This window comes from Herpailurus yagouaroundi, unplaced genomic scaffold (genome assembly GCF_014898765.1).
Source record: "Herpailurus yagouaroundi ecotype Mexico unplaced genomic scaffold, PumYag 77, whole genome shotgun sequence".
Classification (NCBI taxonomy): Eukaryota; Metazoa; Chordata; class Mammalia; order Carnivora; family Felidae; genus Herpailurus; species Herpailurus yagouaroundi.
Genome location: NW_024412388.1, coordinates 20,410,753 through 20,432,972, shown reverse-complemented (window position 1 = coordinate 20,432,972; position 22,220 = coordinate 20,410,753). Strand labels below are relative to the sequence as shown.

Genomic DNA, 22,220 nt, shown 5'->3' with positions numbered 1-22,220 from the left:
GCGATCTCATGATAAAGCTTGAATGGATGAAAGATTGTTTTCTTATAGATGAGTAAAAAAGTAGTTTCTTGAAATGGAATCTCCTTCTGGTGAAGATGCTGTGAAGATTGTTGAAATGACAACAAAGGCTTTGGAACATTTCATAAACTGAGCTGATAAAACAATGGCAGGGTTTGAGAGGATTGTGTCCAACTTTGAAAGAAGTTCTACTGTGAGTAACATGCTATCAAACAGCATAGCAGAGAAATCATTTGTGAAGGGAAGAGTCAACTGATGCAGCAAACTTCATTGTTGTCTTATTTTAAGAAATTGCCCCAGCCACCCCAGCCTTCAGCACCTACTAACATCAGTCAGCAGCCATTAACATCAAGGTCAGACCCTCTACCAGCAAAAAGATTATGACTTGCTGAAAACTCTGATGATGGTTAGCATTTTTTAGCTATAAAGTTTCCTTTTTTGGGTTTTCAAATACTCCTTTTTAAAAAAAATGTTATTTAACTTACTTTTTTTTTTTTAAGTAATCTCTACACCCCACGTGGGGCTCAAACTCATGACCCTGAGATCAAGAGTCATATTGTTCTACTGACTGAGCCAGCCACAAGTCCCAAATAATCCTTTATTGAACTATTTTCGTTCGTAGTTCTTAACGAGCTGGGCATTCCACTGCACCACTATTGACGTCATCAGGGTGGCAGCCATCAACATTGCAGCCCACAGATTGGGCAGTCCCAGGATCTCTTTAATGGTTCCAGAGAGTTCTCTGGCTAAAGATCTGTGCTGCATATGACGGCCAGTGTTGACAATCTCATCAAAAGTGATATTTCCACTGTGTTTAATGTTTTTCTGCTTCTTTCTGTCTCTTGGTGGTTCCCTGAGGGCTTTGATAATTAGGGCCGAGGCAGAAGGTAGCTCTTCAATCTGGGCCTGTCTGTTCTGAATGGTCAGTTTCACTGTAATCCTCACACCCTTCCGATCACTGGTTGCCTTGGCAATGTCATCACCAACCATTTCTGGAGATAGACCTAGGGGGCCGACAGGTCCAGGGCAGACAACTTCCCCAATGGTGCACCTCAGGTATATGACTTTGATCTTGTTGGGGTTGAACTGAGGTTGCATGGCGGAGGCACCTCGTGTCGGATTAATCCGGACTCGAGATGACCAAAGATAGTTGCACCTTCACCTCCTGCAAGGTGAAAGCCAAAAAAACCATAAAGTATTTTTTAATAAAGTTATGCACAGGGGGGCCTGGCTGGCTCAGTCAGTAGAACATGTGACTTTTGATGTCAGGTTGTGAGTTCAAGCCCCACATTAGGTGTAGAACTAACTTACTTTAAAAAAAAAAAAAAGGTAGGCACAATGTTTTTTTTTTTTTTTAGATATAATGCTATTGCACACTTACTAGACTGCACTATACTATAAATATAACTTTGGTATGTACTGGGAAACAAAAAAATCTATCTGACTTGCTTTACTGTAATATTCACTTTATTGCAGTGGTCTGGAAATGAACTTGCAACATCTCTGAGGCATGTCTGTATTATGGTTGTACCCACCTCTTTTTTTTTTTGAGAGAGAGAGAGAGAGAGCATGTGCATAGAGGAAGGGCAGAGGGAGAGGGAGCGAGAGAATCTTAATTGCTCTATGCCCAGCTCAGAGCCTGATGAGGGGCTCAATCTCACAACTGTGAGATTATGACCTGAGCCAAAACCATGAGTCAGATGCTTAACTTATAGAGCCATCCAGGCACCCCCCACCACTTTTTAAAAATGTGAACTCTACGTCCAATGTGGGGCTTGAACTCATGACCCTGAGATCTAGAGTCACATGTTCTACTGAATGAGCGAGCCAGGGTGCCCCCTCACCCCACCCACCTCTTATACACATGAACAAACTGAGTGACAGAAACAAAATGTGACCTGGTCATGATGTACAACTATTAAGTGACCCAGCATATTCTTTCCTAATACCACACATTATTTGCCACATATCTGTTGATGTCGTAGCTACAGCAATTCTGTAAAATTCCCATCACTTTTAGTGAAAAGATTCAATGAGGGGACAGAGGAGCAGACATGGCCTAGACAGGGGGAGATGCCACCCAGGGTCCAAGCATCCTGAGACTGCCCTAGATCTGCAGGGGGAAGGGTCTGCCCAAATGTGACTCCCTGAGTCAAGAGAAGTATGGGCCTTGAATGGTTAAAAACTGAGGACTTGCTAAAACAGGGTTATGAATATTACAGTATATTTAATATTTAGCTCTAATAAGATCATGCTTTTAACATGCATAATACACAGTGATATGATTCATCTGAAAGTCTTAAATTCATAACACAGTATATAGGTGGGGTGGTCTCATGATGGAACCAATTTCGCAGATGTGAAGGCCTTCCTTCTAGACTACCAATGATTCTTTGTGACTGAATGTGTAACTTCATGTAGTCTTAACACCAAAAGTCTACATCTGAGGCCCTCAGGACACACAAAGAAAGATAATGATAAAATATATGTGGTGTTGCTAGGTGCTGCTCTAAGCTTTCCAACGATTCCTGTGTACAGCCATGACCTCTTGAATCTTACCAGTTCCAATGGACGCCATACATTCAAATCTCAGTTCCACTACTGCTGTGGGTTGAATTGTACCCTCACAAAAGATGTTGAAATTCTAACCCTCAGTACCTGTGAATGTATTTGGAAATAGGATTATTGAAGATGATCAAGTTAAGATGAAGTCATTAAGGTGGGCTCCCATCCATCTGACTGGTGGGCCTTGTAAAAAGGGGAAATTTGGGGGCTGATTCCCCTTAGGTGGCTCAGTCGGTTGAGCAGCTGACTCTTGATTTCTGCTCAGGTCATGATCTCGTGGTTCGTGGATTCAAGCCCCGCATCAGGCTCTACACTGACAGAGCAGAGCCTGCTTGGGATTTTGTTTCCCTCTCTCTCTGCCTTTCTCTCAAAATAAATAAAAAAATAAAAAAGGAAATTTAGACCCAAAGACAGAGACCCAAGGAGATCACCATGTGAAGACTGGATTTGTGGTGCCACAATCAACGAACACCAAAGACTGTCAACAAACAAGCTAGGAAAGGGGCAAGGAACTGATTCTCCCTCACAGCCCCAGAGAAAAACAACTCAGCTGACACCTTGATTTTAGACCTCTAGTCTCCAGAGTATGAGACAAATTTCTGTTCTTTCTTTATTTTTTTTAAACAATGTTATTTATTCTTGAGAGAGAGAGAGCTGGGGAAGAGCAGAGAGAGAGGGGGACAGAGAATCCCAAACGGGCTCTGTGCTGACAGCAGAGAGCCCGAAGTGGGGCTCGAACCCATGAACCAGGAGATCATGACCTGAGCCGAAGTAAGGATGCTTAACTGACTGAGTCACTCAGGCGTCCCTCTTTATTTTTTAAGAATGTTTTATTTATTTTATTTTGAGGGGGTGGGGAGCAGAGAGAAAAATCCCAAGTAGGCTCCACACTCAGCTCAGAGCCCAATTTGGGGCTCAATCTCACAAACTATGAGATCATGACCTAAGCCAAAATCAAGAGTCAGACCCTTAACCGACTGAGCCACTCAGGCACCCCAAATTTCTGTTCTTTAAGCCACACAGTTTGTGGTACTTTGTTACAGCAGCCCTAGCAAATGAATGTAACTATATACTAACTAAGTTTTCTGATCTGCAAAGCTGGAATCATAATAATGGTTCTATATGCTGGGCTGTATTCTAAATACTTCATGTAGATTATCTCATTTAGTCATCATGGCATCCCTCCAAAATAGGTATTGCTACTATTTCCACTCTACAGATGAGAAAGCTAGGGAACCGAGAAGTTAAGTAACTTGCTCAAGGTTATATAATAACTAAATACATAAGGTAATAATATATCCTTCACAAGTCTGTTAGGAACTCTTCATGAGACTGCAGATGTCATGTGAAAGCATTTTGCAAATGGTAAAGCATTTCACCCCTGTTAGTTAGACTTTCTCAGTCTCTTTTTTGCCATGTCTGACTCTTCCTCTTCTTACGCGTACTTCCTTCCCTTGGCGACAGGGGTCGCTGCGACGAGCGGCCGCTGACAGGTCTCTCTAGCCTGCTGCGCTGGCTGCTCGCTGGTGCCTATAAATTGCAGCCCCGGGCTTAGCGAGGCATCAGTGCACCGCCGCCGGGGCTGGGGCCGGGGCTGGAGCTGTCATCGGAACTGGACGCGGCGGACCTGAAGCTGGGCCGGGGCGGAGCGCCGCGCTGCGCCGGGGCCGCAAGGAGGGGTGTGTTGCTGCCGGCCCACCAAGAGCCGCCCCCAGCCCGCGCCGAGGTGCCCTCCTGCCAGGCCGCCTGCCTCCGCCTTCCGCCTCCCTCCATTTCCCCGGAATTTCAGCCCAGCGCGCCTGCACCCCGGCCCTTCTCTGGGTGGGGAAGCTCCGGGCCGCTTTCCGGCTTCACTCCTTCCTCGCAGGCTGGGCTCCCAGCCCCCTCTCTTCTTTTCCTGGATTGGCTCCCACCCCTTTCGTTCCCCTTCCTTTAGCTCGGGCTCCCTGCCCCTTCCCTTAGCTGAGTCCCAGCTCCTCAGTCACTTTCCTCAGCCAAGGGTCCCAGCCTTCCCTCCTCCTTTTCCTTGCCTGGGGTCCAGCCTATCCTGTCCCTTCCTCTGTCTCTAGGGTGCAGTCTCTTCCCCCACCCCTTTTTCCAGGCCTGGAGTTCCAGACCTTTTAGTCTCTTCCTGTGGTCCTTTCTGGGTCCTTGTCCCCTTTCCCCAGTTTGGAGTTCTCCATTGCAAACCCAGCCTCCCTCCATTCCCAGAGATCTGCTTCCACACAATTACCTCTCTAAAACATGAACTTTTCCTAGGAACTGCCCCAGACTGTCTCCTACCTGCTGACCCCTTGCTACCTATGTCCCAGGTCTTACTCTCACTTTGCTGACAGTCAAGGCCTGCTGAGCCAAGGGATCAGCATGATGCCTCTGTGGTCGGGCGTCTGTGGCCGCTCTCCCCCACGAATCTTCCCTTCATTGCTCATGGTGGTAGCCTTGGTGGGGTTGCTACCGGTTCTCAGGAGCCATGGCCTCCAGCCCAGTCCTACTGCCAGCACCATCCGAGGCTCAGAGCCACCACGGGAACGCTCTATTGGGGATGTCACCACCGCCCCACCAGAGATTCCCCCCGAGAGCCGGCCTGTTAATCATTCCGTCACTGAACACAGCATGAAGACTCGAAAGGCCTTTCCAGTCCTGGGCATCGACTACACACATGTGCGCACACCCTTTGAGATCTCGCTCTGGATCCTGCTGGCCTGCCTCATGAAGATAGGTAAGTTCAGTTTGCTCTGACACTTCTGATAACACCAAATTGGTGAGCCTCTTGTCCCATCCTTACCACTTGAGGCTGCCCGGGAATAAGGGTCTGGACCACTCCAGCCATCCAATAAGGGTCTGGACCACTCCAGCCATCTTTGTTCTTCTCAAACTTGAACTCTGTGGTCTGAGCCTTCCCAAGATCAGAGCCAGCTTTGTGCATGGGAGAAAGCAGGGTTAGAGCATGGGATGCTTCTGGTACTGGGTACTTTGAGCAAGGGCTCCAAGCCTGCAGGTCTCCTCTGGCTGGGCCAGACCCCGAGGGGAGCCAGGCACCTAGCTGTGTGTGAGCCAGACGAGTGTCTTCCAGCAAGTGGCACAGCCTGCTCTGTCAACAACAACCAGTGCAATTACATGCTTCATGGGAGGGCGTTCCAGGATGGAGTGTATATCTACTTGGCCTGTCTGAGGAGTTTAAGTATAGCAGGGGACCCGTGTGCTGGAGACCTAGAAGTGTGGCGGAACATGAGGGATCCCCATAGTATCACCTTCCCTTTTTCCCAGAATGTTATCTGTCAGCTCTGCCTGCCCAGGCTGGCTGGGAGCCCCTGAGTCAGTTTCCGGCCCAGGAATGCCATCCCTTATACAGTTTATGGGACTGGGGCCCTGGAAATTTCTGAAGTCTGTTTTGGAGGTGGAAGGGGAGTGGAGGAGGTTGAAGCCTGGTCTGGCCCCTGCTCACCTCCAGGTTGGCACCCGGCTGTGTCTCAAGGTGCCATATGGGCTGGCCAGTCATGCTGGCCACCCACTCAACCAAGTGGGAGAGGGACAAGTGGATTGGCTTGGGATGCTCTGGTCTGAAGAGACTTTGAAATGTTCTTTTTGGGAGAAGGAACTAGAAAAGTTGTTCCCTCCCCTCCCTGGGCTCCCTCCCTCCTAGGCCTGAACACTCTGTTCTGCTGGGTGATTGATGGAATTCACCGGAGCCTACATAGCCCAGAAGTCCCTGGAAGTGTGTGTCCGGGGGGCTTTGGAAGCTGCCTTTGAGTTTTTAGCCTCAGCTAGCTGTGGAAGGCATGAGGATCTGGGATGCTGCAGATTTGGGTTTGGGGAGTTGGTGACTCTTGGTAGGAAGCCTTGCAGCTTTTCCAAGGGCGTGTAGGAGCTGAGTGGTGATGCCAGGCTTGTGTGAGGCAGGCTCTGGGACATGCTGCAGGAGGACACTCTGTTTTGACAGATCTGGTTGCTGGCGTGTAGCTTTGGTGCTGTGACGGTAGCAGGGCCTGTATATGGAGCTGGGCCACCAGCACCTATGCCCTGATGGCAGCCAGCTTCCTGGTAAAAGTCAAGGACTAGGCAAGAGGAGCTATGTGTACTGATTCTGACAACAACATGACCTTGAACAAGCTGGGGCCTTTTTCTGCAGGTCTTGCCCAGCCGTGAAACTGGCAAGAATCTCTAAATGTGACCATATCAATTGAGTCATGAAACCAGTGTCTGCATTTTTTGTAAGAAACCGGTGACCATGGTGTGTCATTTGTCTGTGTAAGATCAGGAGGAGACCTGATCACAATCACTGTTTATAAATTGCCCTTCTCTCTCCATCTCCCTCACCTCCCAACGACATCTGGCATTGTGTTAGGGCGCCGGGAGCTGGTACACACACTGCCAGTCTCAGTGCCTTCTATTGGGACGACAGTATGACCACAGAGATCCTACTCAGGGCAGTTAGGAGTTTGTCCCTGCAGGCCTGATATCTGTTTTTAATGGGGTCAGGCTTGGCCTGCTTTGTCCCCACCGGAACCTGTGCCAGGGACCCTGAGCAGCTGGAGAACAGAGATGATGCCATGGCAAGGGCATCAGTCTAGAAAGTTAGGACTTGGCTTCTCATCCCACCTCCCTCTGTGACCTTGGGCCAGTCATGCCTCCCCATCTGTCAGCTGATCTTTGGCCCCTTCCAGGACCGACATTTCTGCCATTCCACTGACTCGGGTAACCCTGGCACGTCATTCCGCCTTGGGCCTCAGTTTTCCCATTGTAAAACGAGGAGGCTGGATATGATCTCCGAGGGCATTTGCAGTTCCAAAAGTCTGTGTCTCTGGCTTGGAAGGGCGTTCTGAAAACAGAGGGGCCCTAGCACCTGGCCATTCTGGGGAAGAGAGTCGAGAGAATTAATGACCAAAGGATCTCAAGGGTCCCTGTTCAGGTGGCAAAAGTGAGCGCCCCTTTTTTCCCCTTCCCTTTGCAGGGTAGAGTTCCGGTTAGATAAAGTCTCCACCACTCTGCCACTTAGCCTGTCTGAGCTTCAGTTTCCTCATATATAAAAATGGGGGAAGTAATAGTACCTAGTTATAGTGCTGCTGATGTGACAGTGACATAAATTCATGCATGTACAGTCAACTGGGTACCTACAGGAAGCACTCAGTGAGTGGCAGCTGCCCCTGTTGGTATTTTAACCACCGAAGGCAAGTGCATCCCTACCTCAGCCACCCACGTGCCGTGCCGTCTTCCTGTGAAGTTGGAGGATTACAAATCTCTCAACCCTAGGCTGCCACTGGGTGTCCTTCCTTAAGGTTTCAGGGTTTTGGGTGTGTCCTACCCACTGTTCTTCTTTTCACTTCAGCTGCCTCCCGGGCTGGTCCTGGGGGGAGGGGAGATAGCATCTACTGACTTAGGGGACGGGGGTGGGGGCTGAGGCCACACTCCCTCTGCACGCCCAGATCCCCAAGCACCTAGGAGTTCATTCTGGGGTCTTGCCTGTTCTCCCAGCACCACAGTGTGGGTAGGAGCTGTGTTGGAGCCCTCATTCTGTCATCTCTGGCAGCTGCTTCCCTTGCAAGGTACCCCTCCTTTAAGATTAGAAAGTGCTGTGTGCAGTTCTCCTTCCTGCCCTGATCATTGAGCAGAGCCTCAAGTAGACCCCGTTGGAGATAGTTGTGGGAGGGTGGGATCGGCCAGCGCTGAAGTTCTAGAGTAATGCCTCTGGGTTCTTTTCTAACTGGCTCAGGGGGTGACATCTGGCCCGTCTCTGGGCCTTTTTGCTCCTTCCAACAGTCAGGGATTCTTGACTTTTCCTTGGTAGGGAGGGGCTGGTGGTGTGGCAGGGGGGAGTTTAGACAATTGGGAGTCTTGTGAGAATGACCCCCAAGAAGCCTTAGGCTGTGTCTGCTGCTGGCCCCCTCCCCACCTTGTGATCTGGACCCTGTGTGAATTCCACTTTGTCCCCGGTTCACCGGACTCTCAGTCTAGCCTTTTTCCAAGGGAAAGCCTCACTGTAACACAACTCACCACTGGCACCCCCTGCGTTTGTTTGCCCATATCCCTGACCTGGAACTCCTGGCAGAGGCCCGAGAGCCCATAAGGCAGGTATTCATCTTGTCTCTGGACCAGAGACAAAAAAAAAAAAAAAAAAAAAAAGCCTTCCTTTGTCTCTTCACATGTTATAACATTTTTTTTGGTTTTGGTCTTTGCAAGGTGTATCCTGCCATTTCCTCCTTAAACAAGTTGTGCATAGAGGAGGTAGGGGTCACTATTGCCCACTTCACACTCCTGGATATCAGCCCCAACAACCGGTTTCCTGTAAAAATAAGACGAGAACTCCCCTCTCCCACTTCTTAGGAGAGAGATACAACTTTAAAGGTCACCTTGAAACTGTCTCAAGAAGCCCAGATGGCACTCTCTAAAAAGAAAGGGGTGATCTTTTTCTCTTTGGGAAAACAGCTGCCTGACGGCAGGGCAGTGGGAGGGGAGGGCCAGCTGGGCGCTGGGAGGAAGCCTTCAGGTATTGAATATGTGTCTCCAGAAGTGTCAGGACACTTGGAGGGCCTCGACTGGTCATGCTGCTGGACTTCGTTCAGCTGAGCTCCCACCCCTGCTCCTGCAGCTCTGGGAAAGCAAAGACAGGGTCAGAAATCCTGGGCCCTGTCCCTGTCCCTTGGTACCAGTGACCTTGGCCAGGTGCCTCATTTCTCTGTACCTGACTTGCCTCACTTGTAAGGCGAAGATACTGTATGTGCCTTCTAAGACGGGTATAGAGGACAAACGTGGGAATGCCCAGCCCAGTGCCCTGCTGATGAGGCAGCTTCTAGGGCCTGTTCAGACTCCACCCCTATGGGCGGTCTTCCCAGCCCACTCCAGTCCACGGCAGCAGCTCTGACTTCTCCCCCTGAACCCGTTTCCCTTATTGTTTATCCACAACTTTGGCATGAGGCCTAGCCTGCCCTGTGACATCTCTTCTGTTGGGTGTGTTTGTGTTTTAATCATAATTACCATTTATTGAGTATCTACAGAGTAGTGTTAGGCACTTTATAAAAGTGGTCTCATTTAATTCCTACTAAAATCATATGAAATAAAGGCTATCTGTTTTACAGATGAGGAAACCGCTCATAGAGGTTATCTTCTGTGATGTTGAATTGCTATTTATTTTCTGTTTGAGACTTGGCATAGCCTCTTAGAGGGGTGCTGTGAAGTTGGAGGATTACAGCAACTCTGTCTCCTGTCCCTCACAGTCACATCCACAGGGGCACACAGCCTTCCACTGAGTAGGGGGCCCAGCTTGCTGCGCGGGCACTCAGGAGTTTTAGGACTCCCTCTAGGGTTGGGGCAGGCGTCAGTGGTGGGAGCCCTCTCTGCTGTTGGGGTTCTGTGCCTGGCATCGGGCCTATCCCCTGTCCCTCTGAGTTGCACAGATACAACTGAATCCTGCAGTGAGGCTGGGCCTTTCCCTGGTCCTTTGGTAGTGGCCCCACCTGCCATCTCTTTGGTGTTGCCCTCTCCGTGGTCTGACCAGAGCTTACTTCTTCCCTGCTTGGGGAGGGGAGTGCCAGTGGAAGGGGGGTTAGCCAGCAGGGGGAGGCTAACCTTGTGATTGTGATCTTCTGCCTCTGGGCTGCTTTCAGTTACCCTCAGGGCCTGGCAGGATCCCCTGAGAGGCATCCTCTGTATTGGGAGCAGGTGGCACACATTTTTTTAGCCCTGTAAGGCAGGCAGTATTTGGTAGTAATTATCATCACTACTGTAACTTGTTTCCAAAGCACTGCATATATAGTGTTTAATTCTGATTGTCTCAGTGGGTTAGCAGGTGGTATTGATGTTGCCCATTGAACATCTAAGGACCCTGAGGTCACTTAGCAAGTAAGTGGCAAAGAACACAGTCCCTGGACTTCTAACCCAAGGCCCATCCTCTTTTCTGCCTGGCCAACACACTGGGTCATTATAAAGGTCAAGGGAGACCAGAGATCCAAAGGGGTTTCGTAGGCATATCCATATTGTAATCTGAATGGTTGCCAGGAGAGACACCAGTTCCCTCAGTAGGAGGGAAGAGCTGAAGGAGCAGGGAAGTCTGGGGTAGTCTGGAGCTCAGGCCAGATCAGCTCCAAGTTCTTATGGAGAGTGTAAGAGCTGAACTTGGGACCTGGGACCTGTCATTCTCAGAGCCCTGGTCAGTGGAACAGCAAACCTTTGAAATGGAGGGCTTTTCCTTTTCCTTGAAGTGTTGTAGGCCCTCCTGGAGGAGAAAGGAGAGGCAGGGAAGTGAATTACAACCGAAAACATGCTGAATAAATAGGCAGGAATGAGGCAGTTAAGAAACCTGCGATCTGGTCTTAGCTCTTTGCTGAGCTGTGTGACCTTAGGCAAGACACACCCTCTCTGAGCTCCTGTTAGGAAATACATGTAACAGTTTTGTCAAGTATTTGTTAATTATGTTAGCTGCCACTTATTAAGCTCCTGTTTCAGAAGCTGTGTCAGGTACTTGCACAGCTAGAAAATATTGGGGTTTAAGCCCAGATCTTTCTGACTCTAGAACCCGTGTTCTTCATTATGCCCCGACTCCCTTTCAACTCCGAAGTTTTATTTTTCTCATAATCATTTTGAACAAGGAAGAGTTTTAAGTTTTGAGTCTTGGCTGCAATCTGTGGATCATTTCTTGGGTTTAGGGAAAGACTGTGACACCCCTCTCCCCCAAGCCCCACCATGAATTAAATAGCCCTTCTCTGGGGTGTTGGCATTCAGAAACACAGGAGAGGCAGGGAACTGGGGTGGAGAGGCCCCAGGCTCCCTTGGGAATGCCAGCCTGTACTGAGCTGGCTGGCCTGCCTCCTTCCATCATCCCCTCACCTGCCCCCTTTCCTTCTGTGGTGGGGAGAGAAGGCTCACTCAGCAAACCCAGGACCTGGGTTATTCCTGAGTCATCCGTCACCTGTGTGGGCCTCATTTTGCAGAACTCACACCCCCTGCAAACATCTGAGTCAGACATGTCTCCCCAAGGTTGTCTGCACGCACCGCCCTGGGCCAAACCATCTCTTTAGATGCCGATAAACATCAACTGATACTTTTAGACAGCCCGTGATTATATGTGGGTATTTTTAATCTTATGGGCTAATCTAATTTTAACTGAACTAAGTTTTGGGTTGGGCCTGGATCAGTGGGCTCTCCCCCCTTCCATGCTGACTTCATTTTCTTCCCCCCTAAAGCTCATCTAACGGGCAGGGCCAGTTTGGGGGTCTATTAGGCCAGACCTGACCCCTGAGTTTTGATACTGACTTGCTGAGAATTTGGAGTTCCCCAAATTACCCCCAGCGAGTTCTTTTCTGAAAAGATATGTCCTTAAGCAGCTTGGAGTGAGGTCCAGGATAAGCGGTTCTGTTCCTTCCCAGGCCCCCTTCTCAGTCCCTTGGGGGGGGGGGGGCACTTGCCCCTAAGCCCAGTCTGGCACTTCCAGAGAACTCAGCCTGTTTGAGACCAGGCCACTGAAAGCAGTGCAGTGACCTCACAGCTGTGTGTCAGGCAGAGCCCACGAGCTCACCAAAATAATAAATAGCTAACACTTACATAGCACTTGCCATATGCCAAGCAAAGCTCACAAAGGCTGTGTCTTTGTACTGGTCAGCCAGGACTGAGAGCAGCTAATTAATTTGTCTCTTCAAGCCGGGATGGAAGAAGCAGGTCGGCCAAAATCAGCCACCAGGCGTTTAGCTTGTGGCCCATCAGAGAACCAAGAAGAGTGAAACCCCGGGCCCTGCTCATTAGGGCTTCCAGTGTGCTTAGGAGAGAATGGTCAGTCCGTGCTGAGGGATGGGCAGACTCTGGGCAGGCAGAGTTCAGGGAACAACCAATCTCTGGGGGCAGGAGTGAGTAGGGGAGGCTTCTCAGGGAAAGTGGAACTTGAGCCAGTCTTGAAGGATGGAGAGGAACGAGATAAAGATGTGGGACCAAGAGAGTTATTCTTAGCATGATCCCCACAAGAATGTAAGCCCCTTGAGGACAGGGCCTTTGTTTGCTTTCTCATCTGTACCTGGCACAGACCTAAGGGCTCCTGAATATCTGGAGAACGCAGGAGTGCATGATTGACTTCCATGCAGAGATGGGGTCCATGTGACTGAAGCATGGGACAGACAGGAAACCAGTTTGCTCAGAGGGGAAGGAGAGCAAGGGTTGGAGAGGCTAGTTATCAGACCAAATGCCAGGCCAGGAGTTAACTGAGCTCCGAAAGTGACACTCAGAGTGCTTTTAGGCATCAGCCTGTGTGCGAGTGGTGCTTTCAAGGCCACCTCCCTCCCTCCCTTGTCACCTCCATGGGCTTGGCTCTAATGTAGGGTCTTGCAAGGGCAACCTCTGTGGGCTGGGTGGGGTCTCTCCAGGAGAGTGTGGGTCTGTTCATCTTGATTTGTGTAAGTAAAAGCAAGATACCAGAGCTTCCTCAGGGAGTTGTCAAGAGCCCTAATTGAATTAAGCTTTTCCTGGGAAGATTCTTCAAGCCATCAACTGCTCTGTGACTGTGAATGGATGAGACCAGTGGCCATAAACCATGCAAGAAGGCAATCTCATTAATTTATGGTTATGCCTAGACAGGTTGACTTATGGCTTCTCTTTGTTTTATGTGTGTTGGGAGTGGGCTGGGGCCAGAATCTCCTTTCTGTGGCAGATTTATTTTTAAAATATGAATAAATAAAACATGTTTGTGGTCAAAACAAAACAAACAAAAATAAAACAGTACAGAAGGGTACTAAGGTAAAAAGTAAAATTTTCCCTCCTCACTTCTCTGATCACTGGACTGTCATACTCTCTAGAGTTAACTTTCTTGTGTATCTTTTCATAAATTCTCTATACACGTATGAGTGTGGGAGTGTGAGGGCAGATTTAGTTTTCATAAAGCCACATGTGTAAAAGAAAAGAGTTCTAGGCTGGGACCTGGGTCCGAGATCTAGCTCTGCCTCTTTCATGCATGTTGACCTATGGTAAGTCATTTTGCCTTCCTGGGCCTTAGTTTTCCTGTCCGTCGATTTCAGTTGTTAAGAGGCTCTTCAGGACTTTTCAGCAGGAAAGGCAGTCATCCCAGGGGTGTCCCTGATGTGGTGAGCCCTGGGCAGACCGTGAGGCCCTGGGAGGGGCATCTCCACAGCCCATCCTTTGGGAGATGGGCCACTGCTGTTATTAGCCCTGGCTTCAAGAGTACAGAATTCTCAAGTACAGGGTCATGGTCTCCTGCAACTCCAGCTCAGGGTTATGGGACTAAATGAATGGGTTCGCAGAGAGCCAGCTCTGTTGTTGGAGAAAGGAAGAAAGCACAAGTGGGAAAGTACATACATGGCTCAGCCTGAAATGCTGGGGACATTGGATGGGAGGAGGAAACATGAGGGAAGGTTTCCTGAAGGAGGTAGTTCTGAGGAATGAGCCAGGCAGAGAAGAGGAACATCATTTGGTAAGGCTGCTGTTGGAAGGGATTCTGGCTTAGGTGGGAGAATGGACTGGATGACTGGCTTCTCTTCTAGGATCTAGATTTCTAAGATTCCTTTTTTTAAATTTTTATTAAAGTAATCTCTACACCCAACATGGGGCTTGAACTCACAACCCTGAGATCAAGAGTCGCATGCTCCACCGACTGAGCCAGCAAGGAGCCCCTAAAATTCTTTCTGAGTCTATGATGGCATTTGGGGACCCCTCAAATAGTCTGCAGACATTGTATATGTGTATTTTTATCAGAGGAGTAGTAGTAGCCACAGCTTTTCCGAGGGATGTGTGGCCCCACAAAGTTGAAGAGCTTTGGCCCTTTGTGCTGTGAAAATTTGAAGAAGGGTAAAGGATTTTCCTTGGGCAAAGTGTCATACTTAACCCTGGGATGAGTGGAGTTTGCCTGGGGGACCTCAGAACTCCTTCTAGGCAAGGGGAATGAACCCAGTCAGAATGAGTAAGCTGTGTCCTGGGAGAAGAGAAAGGAAATTGACCCTGTAAAGTTGAAGAAAGCTTTTCTGGGTTGGGCATCAAAGCAGATGTAGCTGCCCTCCTGTGTGTAGGTGGGGAAGGTGCTGGGCTCCTTCTGCCCCTGGAGTCCGCTAGGTTTCCGTGGTAAGTCCAGTTCACACCCCAGGAGGTAATTCAGGCCTCTGGCCCTTTGTCCTAAAGTGGCTAGGGCCCAAACGTACCTCTGAGCCTCTGTTAGGGGAAGCAGCAGAAGCAAGGGATCCCCTCTGAAGGGGACGCAGTGCTAGGCTTTGAGGGCGCAGGGCTAGGTGGCCCCTGTTGGCCTCTGCTCTTGCCGGGACTGAGGATCCCTTATCTCCTGCTCTCACCCTGTTTCTGGGAGTAAAGTAGAGAAATTTTTCTGCCTGTAGAATACTAGAGGTAGAAAGTGACCTGTGGCCCCCGGGCCCCGAGGGGAGATGGAGATGTTTTGGTCCCATCCTCTCATTTTCCAATTGAGGCCCAGAGAGGCTGTGCCCAGAGCCACACATGAGTTAATGGCTGAGGGAGGACTTTCCCCGCTCTGTTAACTAATAACCCCGGGGGGCTCTGGGCAGTAAGGGCTGGACCAAGAGGAGGGGCCGTGGTCTTTGGCTTGGTTCTTGGTTCCTAAGCACTGGTAACTCTGATGGGCCGTTTAAGCCTAAGAAGGGCAACTTCCTGCTGGAATATCTGTCCGAGAGCTGTTCCTGGCAGGGAAGCTACTTGGCCTTGGCCACACGGGCCCTTGCAGGAGAACCAAGCCAGCGTTGAGCCTGCGTGCTGTGCTTTTAGGGCATCTTTGCCATCAAGCCAGGCATCAAGATCTTATCTTTTGGGTCCTGGGCCAGGGCCTACAGGAATCCGGATGCTATACCAGGTAGGCAGGACGCCTGCTTGAGGCAGAGCCAGCTCACCTCGCTGAGCACAGCCCGAGACTCCCGTTACGGCTCAGTGGAGGAGGGGAGCAGGCAGCAGGAGTGGCCCAGCCTCCCCTGGCCAGCCTGGCTGGTGGACCAAGCAAGGATGCACGAGAACTACTTCTTTTGAGGAATCAGGGGCTGGTCTGAGAAAGGCCATATAGATACAGCACACTCAGGCAATAGAAAGTGGGTGTGATTTGAGGTGCAGATGGAATTATGAGGGTTTAGAGGAAGCAGAAAGACCCTCCCTCCTGAGGACGGCGGTGGGGGTGGGGGCAAGGGGTTGTGTGGAGGTAACAGTTGAACTAACCCTTGAAGGATAAGTAGGATTTAGATGAGATGCTTGAACAAAACAGGTGTTACTGGGCACATCTACCCATCTACTGGAAGCTTCTACCTGGGGATTACAGAGGAGTATCCTAGAGCAGTTCCCTTTGGAAACATGGTGGTTAGGAACACAGGCTTTGAAGCGCCACAGACTTGAGTTCAAATCTCGGCTCTCCCACTTCATGGCACCATGATTTTGGGTAAGTCACTTCCCCTCTTTGAGTCTCAGTTTGATCACCTGCAACTGTGATGGTGTAACACCTGGCAGGATGTCGGAAGGATTTGGGGAGAGTACCCGTGTAAGATGGTTGTCACAGAGTTTGGCACATCCCGAACACGCGGTAAATGATGGCACTTGGATCCCCTCTAGGATCGGGAGGGAGAGAGATGCTGGCTTGTTTTCTCTGACTCCTGAATTGCCCAGCAACTGAATAATCACTCAGCAAGACTTACTGATGCCCTGCTGTGTGTCCAATGCTGTGCTAAGTGCAGGGGTAAGGCAGCTATGGATAAATAATGTTTATCCTTTTAATGAGCACACTCCTAAGGTGGCGAGAGCACTTTCCAGATGCAGCAGGAAACCTTTTGGGGAGATGCTGTTCTTCTCCTTTTTATGAATGAGGACACTGAGGTCCCAAGAGGTTAGGTGCCTTGCCTAGAAGCGGATGGCCTGACTGTGGCACAGCCGAAGCCAGACCCAGGGTTTCTCATTCCAAGTCCTGTGCAATTTCTCCTATATAACAGTCATTTCACCATGTAGCTGTAGTAGCAAGACTTATCACTTGAAGCATTTAATGAGCAAAGCACGATTTTGTATGACAACTTGATGTGTAGCTATAAAAGCACTAAATTTTGCAGAACAGATGATGGTTTTTAAAATAGGCTCAGCTCTGATGAGGTACCAGGTGAACTGTGCCAGCGTGCAGGGCAGAAGGTGCTGCCACTTTTGTAACTGCACTGCCCTGGCCGAGCCTCAGTTTCTCCAGTGAAACGGATAATGCGTGTAAAGCTCCAGGCACACCGGAAGCGCTCAGAAATGGGAGTTGCCACTGTGGTTGGAAGGTGGTTTCAGTCATGAGAGCCAGAGGGCACCGGGCAATGCTGAATGTCACCAGGACTGGGGTGGGCACGTAGATGAGATCTTGAGCTGAAATGTCTGAGGTTTGGTCTTTAGTTGGGAGGGGGAGACACATTCAGCAAACACTGATTCATGCCTCATAAAGGCTGTGCTGAATGAAGATGGAAAGAGGAATAAATACAATCCCAGCCTCACGGGAGAGGCTGAGGTCTAAACAAGCACTTGGGATGTGCTGAGAAGTGCCACAGCAGGGCCCCACAGGGCCGTGGGTGCACAGGAGGCTTTGGGTGGGTGGTGGATCAGAGAATATGCCAGAGCTTTGAGCTGAGCCTTGAAGATTGGGCAGGAGTTTGCTCATATGGAGGGTGGAGCTGGAGAAAGGCACGGAGACGTGAATAATGCAGAGCCGTAGATAATGCGGAGCCATTGACCTTTGCTTGTGAAACCCATTGGGGCATTTTTCACCCCCTTAACCTCAGCCCCACACATACTTCACCTGCCTGGCCGGGTGGGCAGAGAAGCTGAGCCACCCTGCGGGGCCATGAGCACCAGTGTTGGATGTTGCCGTATGGAGGCAGTAAGCAGGTTGTTGAGTAAGCAGCTGGGTTGTTTGAGACCCGCCAAGTGCCTGGCCTTGTGCTAAGGGCCCCACATGGTATACATGGTTGTCTGAGTGTCACGGCAACCTTGAAGGGTACGAGTCCCGGTGTCTGCCTTTATCCAGCTTACAGCCACCTCAGGGAGTGAAAGAGCAAATAAAAGTGCCCAGTGAAGCTGTGCCACTGCCTCAAAGCCCAGGAGGACTTCAGGGAGAGAAGAGATGTGACCGGAATGAGGGGGCAGAGGCCTTTGTGCAGGTGCGTTCACAAGACCTTGACAAGGGGAGGGGAAGCAGCGGGTCAGGCAAGGGTCGTGGCACCAGCCGAGGCCCTGAACAGTGGGTGTGAGCAGGCACCCGGCTGAGGAAGGGGAAAGAAGGGGCTAGAGAGGAAGGCCCACCAGCTGCGGGGGACGTCTGGGCTGGGGGTCAGTGAGAAATAAGATTGGGTGGGTGGGCTAGGCTAGATTCCCAAGCATTTAGAACTCCAACCAGAGGTATGGTCAGCCCTCTGGAAAGCTCGATCACACACATCGATCACACCCCCTTCACTCCATTTCCACCTCTGCTTTCCCCGTCCAAGCCACGAGCATCTCTAACCGGGTGACTCCAGGGGCCCCCTGAATTGTCTCCTGGCTGCACTCCCCTCTGCCTGTAATCAGCTCTCCACAGAGCAGCCAGGGGCATCGTTCAGAAATGTAAACCAGAACTCGCCATTCCCCTGCTTCAAACTTTTCGGTTGCTTCCTGATGAACTTGGGGTGAAATCGAATCCAGGAGAGGTGTGGCGTTCAGCTCTCTCAGCTTCGCTCCTTGCTGCTCTTCTCTTGACCTCACTCACTCCAGTCTTCCTGGGTTTCTCAAGTGCACGAGCCTCTCCAGGCCTGTTCCTCCGCACTTGCTCTCCCCAGCCTGGAAGGCTGCCGCAGGCCAGCTCCCTGCCCAGGTCCTGGATCAGGTGTCCTCTCTTCAGAGAGGCCTCCCTGGCCACCGAGTCTAATGTGTAGAACCCCCCCTCCTCTCATGCCAGACACTATTCTGGGTACTGAAGACATAGCCAGGAGCAAGACAAGGAGGCTTCTGGTGTCAGGGGGTTCACGGGGCAGTGTGGGGTGTTGGACAGTAGACACAACAGTGTCAGGCAGTGATAAGTATCCTGGAGAAAATAGATAGGAGAGAGATGTGCTACTTTGGATGGTTAGCTAAGGCCTCTCTGAGGAGGTGGCTTCTGAGCTGAGCAAATGACAAGAAGGAGCTTGCCTTTCAAAGACCAGCGTCCCTGGAGAGGGCACATTTGAGGAACCTGGAGTAGAGAGAGAGGGAGGGAAGGAGGTGTGGTGTGAGAATCTAGGTGCTATGTGGAGCCACTGAAGGCTTTTGGTCAGGGTGACATGGTCTGACCTGGGGAGGGATGCGCAGAGCAGCCTGGGAGCCAGAGATAGAGGGTTGGCTCCGGCTTCAGGCTGGCCACAGTAAACCGAGCAAAGCAGGTCCCTGGCCCACAGCCACTCGGCCCAGGTCTGTGAGAGCAACAGGTGTGAAGCTTTGAAACACCAGGCCAGCGGTGGGATGGAAGCTCCAGCCTGGGAGAGTCATTGCCAGGGAGGGGTGGATAGGGAGCAGGGCAGAGCAGGAGGGGATGAGGGCACCTGAGGAAGGGAGGGGCTGTGGGGACGCGAGGCCCTGCTGGACTCCTGCCCTCTCCTCCCCTGCCCCACCCCGGTGCCCACAGGCAGGCCGTCACCGGACCTGTCCTGTGCGAGCCTTGGCACGGCTGAGCACCAGGGCTGTGACGTGCCTGTTCCCTGCCGAATCCTATGATCCCACGTGGCCTGGGGGACTGCCGGGCCCGGAAACACCAGGCCTAGAATCAGAGAAGTAGACTTTATTGTCGGGAGGGATCTAGGGACAGAGTGAGGGATCCAGGAGGTGAGACAGTGAAAGATAAGGAAGGGGGTTGGGGGTCAAGAGGCTTAGACTGGGATGCCAGCTCTTGCAGCAGTGGGGGTGGGGCCTGGCACGTAGACCTGGGGACGGTCATTGACAGTGCTGTGGAGAGCACCCAGCAGTAACGGAGCCGGGCCCAACCCCCTCATCTCACAGAGGAGGAAGCAGAGAGCCGGAGAGGAAATGACTTGCCCATAGGCCGCAGTGGGAGGTGACAGAGCTGGGGTTAGTTCAGGTCTCCCAACCCCTAGTCCGGAGCCCCTCTGTGATGGTATAAGTGTGGGTCTTCTTTCCTCCACCATTCCCTCCAGAACGGCCCCCTGTTCCCTCTGCAGGTGAGGCGGCTGCCCCTGCCTCCCACCTGTTCTTCAGCTCGCCTCTGAGCACCTACTGTGTGTCAGCAGTGTGGGCAGTGGCTCCCACCCTTGTGGCGCTGACAGTTGTGTGTGGGAGACAGACATGTAAACAGCTACAATACAAGACAGGCTGAAGTGACACAGGCAGGCAGCACATTGCAGTGTGGGCCCTGGTGGCAGACGGGTCTCGGTTCTGGCACTGCCACTTAGAATGTAGTGGTGACGAGGGCCTGAGTCGAAATTGGGAAAGATTGAGAAGGGCTCTGATTCAGCGTAGAGGAGTGTGGACACTTTTCTCGTGGTGATGGGAATTGCAGAGAGTTCGGGGTGAGGCATGACCACAACCAGCCTGTGTTTAGGATGAAGGTTCTCCCAGCAGGTGGAGAATGGACTAGATGAAGTTTCTCACAGTGTTCTTGGCTCTGGGAATTTTCCGCCTCCTCCCTCCATAGATAATTATCCTTCCTAAGAAACTGATCAGATGGGAAACTGCAGGAAATGGTTTGGGACAAGGATTGTGTAGGAGTTGAGGGGAGAATGAAAAGGATGTAGCAGGAGGCGGGATCCATGCCTAGCAGCAGGAGGTGGCTCCCTTGGAAGGAGGAGGGAGGGGAGCCTGAGCAGGCTAGGAATTTAAATCAGAGTGGGTGTCTCCGGGGGAGCCAAGTTCCTCAAAGTTCTTCTGCTCCCCTGGTGGGAAAGAGGGGTGATGTTGACTGGCGGGATCGGCTTTTCTGAGTCCTTGTGAGGCAATGTGGCCCAGCAGCCTCAGCACTGGTCCAAGTGTCAGAGCCAAGTCCAGGCTCAGCTCTGCTGCTCAGCTGTCCTTCCACATCTGAAATTCCATCATTGTGGGCCAGGGCCTGTTATGGCGAGTGGGTGCACCGGACACCCTCTCCAGGCACACAGCACACCTCCTATCTCAGCTCCCTGCAGGCCCGAAGTTTTAGTTGTAGGCCTGGCCTCTGCTCCCCATCGGCCTCTCTGGTTCAACAGCAGCTCTCAGTATGCTGAGGCTTCCAGGGAGCTAGGCTCCACACAGTGTGAGCAGGTGACTAAACCACAGCCACCATTGATCAGCAGTGAGGAGCAAGCAGAGACAAGGTTTCCTGTGCAGGGGCCCGGATGGTGGAGATTCAGGGCATCCTTTGGTGCAGTCAGGGTCAGTAGAGCCTGGTGGCTTAAGGTTTTCAGAGTCCAGCAGACCTGGCTTTGAATCCCAGCTGCACTACTGCTAGCTGTGGGACGTTAGGCTGAGTACCTGACCTGTGAACATCATTTTTCTGTAGATAATTCTCCCTTGCATGTCTTTTTTTAAACCTTTTCCTCCCTCTATTTAATTGAGGAATAACATACATATATACATACAGTAGAGTGCACTAATCTTAAAGTGAATGGCTCAGTGATTATTTATAAATGTTTGCGACCATGTTAACAAATCAAGATAGAGGATATCTGTGTACCCTCCTAAGGCCCCCTCCTGCCCTTCCCAGTCTGTACCCCCACATTCCTCTGAGGTGACCGCTGTTGTGACTCCCGTCATCATCAGTTTGTTGTACCTGTTCCTGACCTTGATATAACTGGAGTCGGACAACAGGTGTTCTTTTGTGTCTGGCTTCTTTTGCTCACCTTATTCAGGATGTTCCTCTTTGTCGTCACATGAATGAGAGTTTGTTCTCTCTGTTGCCATACAGCATTGCCTTCTATGAATAAGCCATGGTGGTTCACTCTTCTGCTAATGGTCATTTGGGTTGGTTCCCATTTTTGACAGTTATGAATAAAGCTGCTATGAACATTCTTATACTCCATGGGGTTTTGTGAAAATTAAATGAAATAATTTATTACAGTAAAGTGTTTCTTTTTTTTAAGTTTATTTATTTATTTTGAGAGAGAGACCAAGTGCACCTGAGTGAGGGAAGAGCAGAGAGAGAGGGGGGAGAGAGTGTCCCAAGCAGGCCCTGCATTGTCAGCGCAGAGCCCAACGCGGGGCTCAAACCCACGAAACCACGAGATCCTGACCTGAGCCGAAACCTAGAGTCAGACACTTAACTGACAGAGCCACCCGGGTGCCCCCTATAAAAAGGTGTTTAATACTGAGCTTGGACTCAGGGCAGGTGCTCAGAAAAATTTCCTCCCAGATCTTGTTGTTCATAAAAAGGAAACAAAATTCAAATGCGACCTAAGTATGTAAAGAACCAAGTGCAAGTCCTATCCCTTTTATTCACCTGCTCCTTAGAGCTGATCACTTCACAGTTCTGAGCGTCTGCCTGGACTTTTCCCTAGCTTTGTGTGAAGTTCTTTTTAATAAAAATCATTTTAAAGTGGTAATCATACTGTTCATACTCTTCTGCAACTTACTTTTTTTAAATTAAGTCTGACTTTTTTTTTTTTTATTTTTTTTTCAACGTTTTTTATTTATTTTTGGGACAGAGAGAGACAGAGCATGAACGGGGGAGGGGCAGAGAGAGAGGGAGACACAGAATCGGG

The 22,220-nt window shown here is 50.6% G+C and overlaps 1 protein-coding gene and 1 pseudogene across 2 annotated transcripts in view; one reads left to right on the top strand and one right to left on the bottom strand.

Moving 5' to 3' along the window:
• Positions 1-643: 643 nt before the first annotated feature.
• Positions 644-1,179, bottom strand: LOC121027851 (60S ribosomal protein L12-like; annotated as a pseudogene).
• Positions 1,180-4,143: 2,964 nt separating this feature from the next.
• Positions 4,144-22,220, top strand: part of SLC9A1 (solute carrier family 9 member A1) — a 48,386-nt gene continuing 30,309 nt past the window's right edge. For both annotated transcript variants that reach the window (XM_040466271.1, XM_040466263.1), the window contains exon 1: positions 4,144-5,302. In XM_040466271.1, coding sequence (XP_040322205.1) covers positions 4,948-5,302 — 355 coding nt within the window. In that variant the 5' untranslated portion in view covers positions 4,144-4,947. The remainder of the gene's footprint in view (positions 5,303-22,220) is intronic.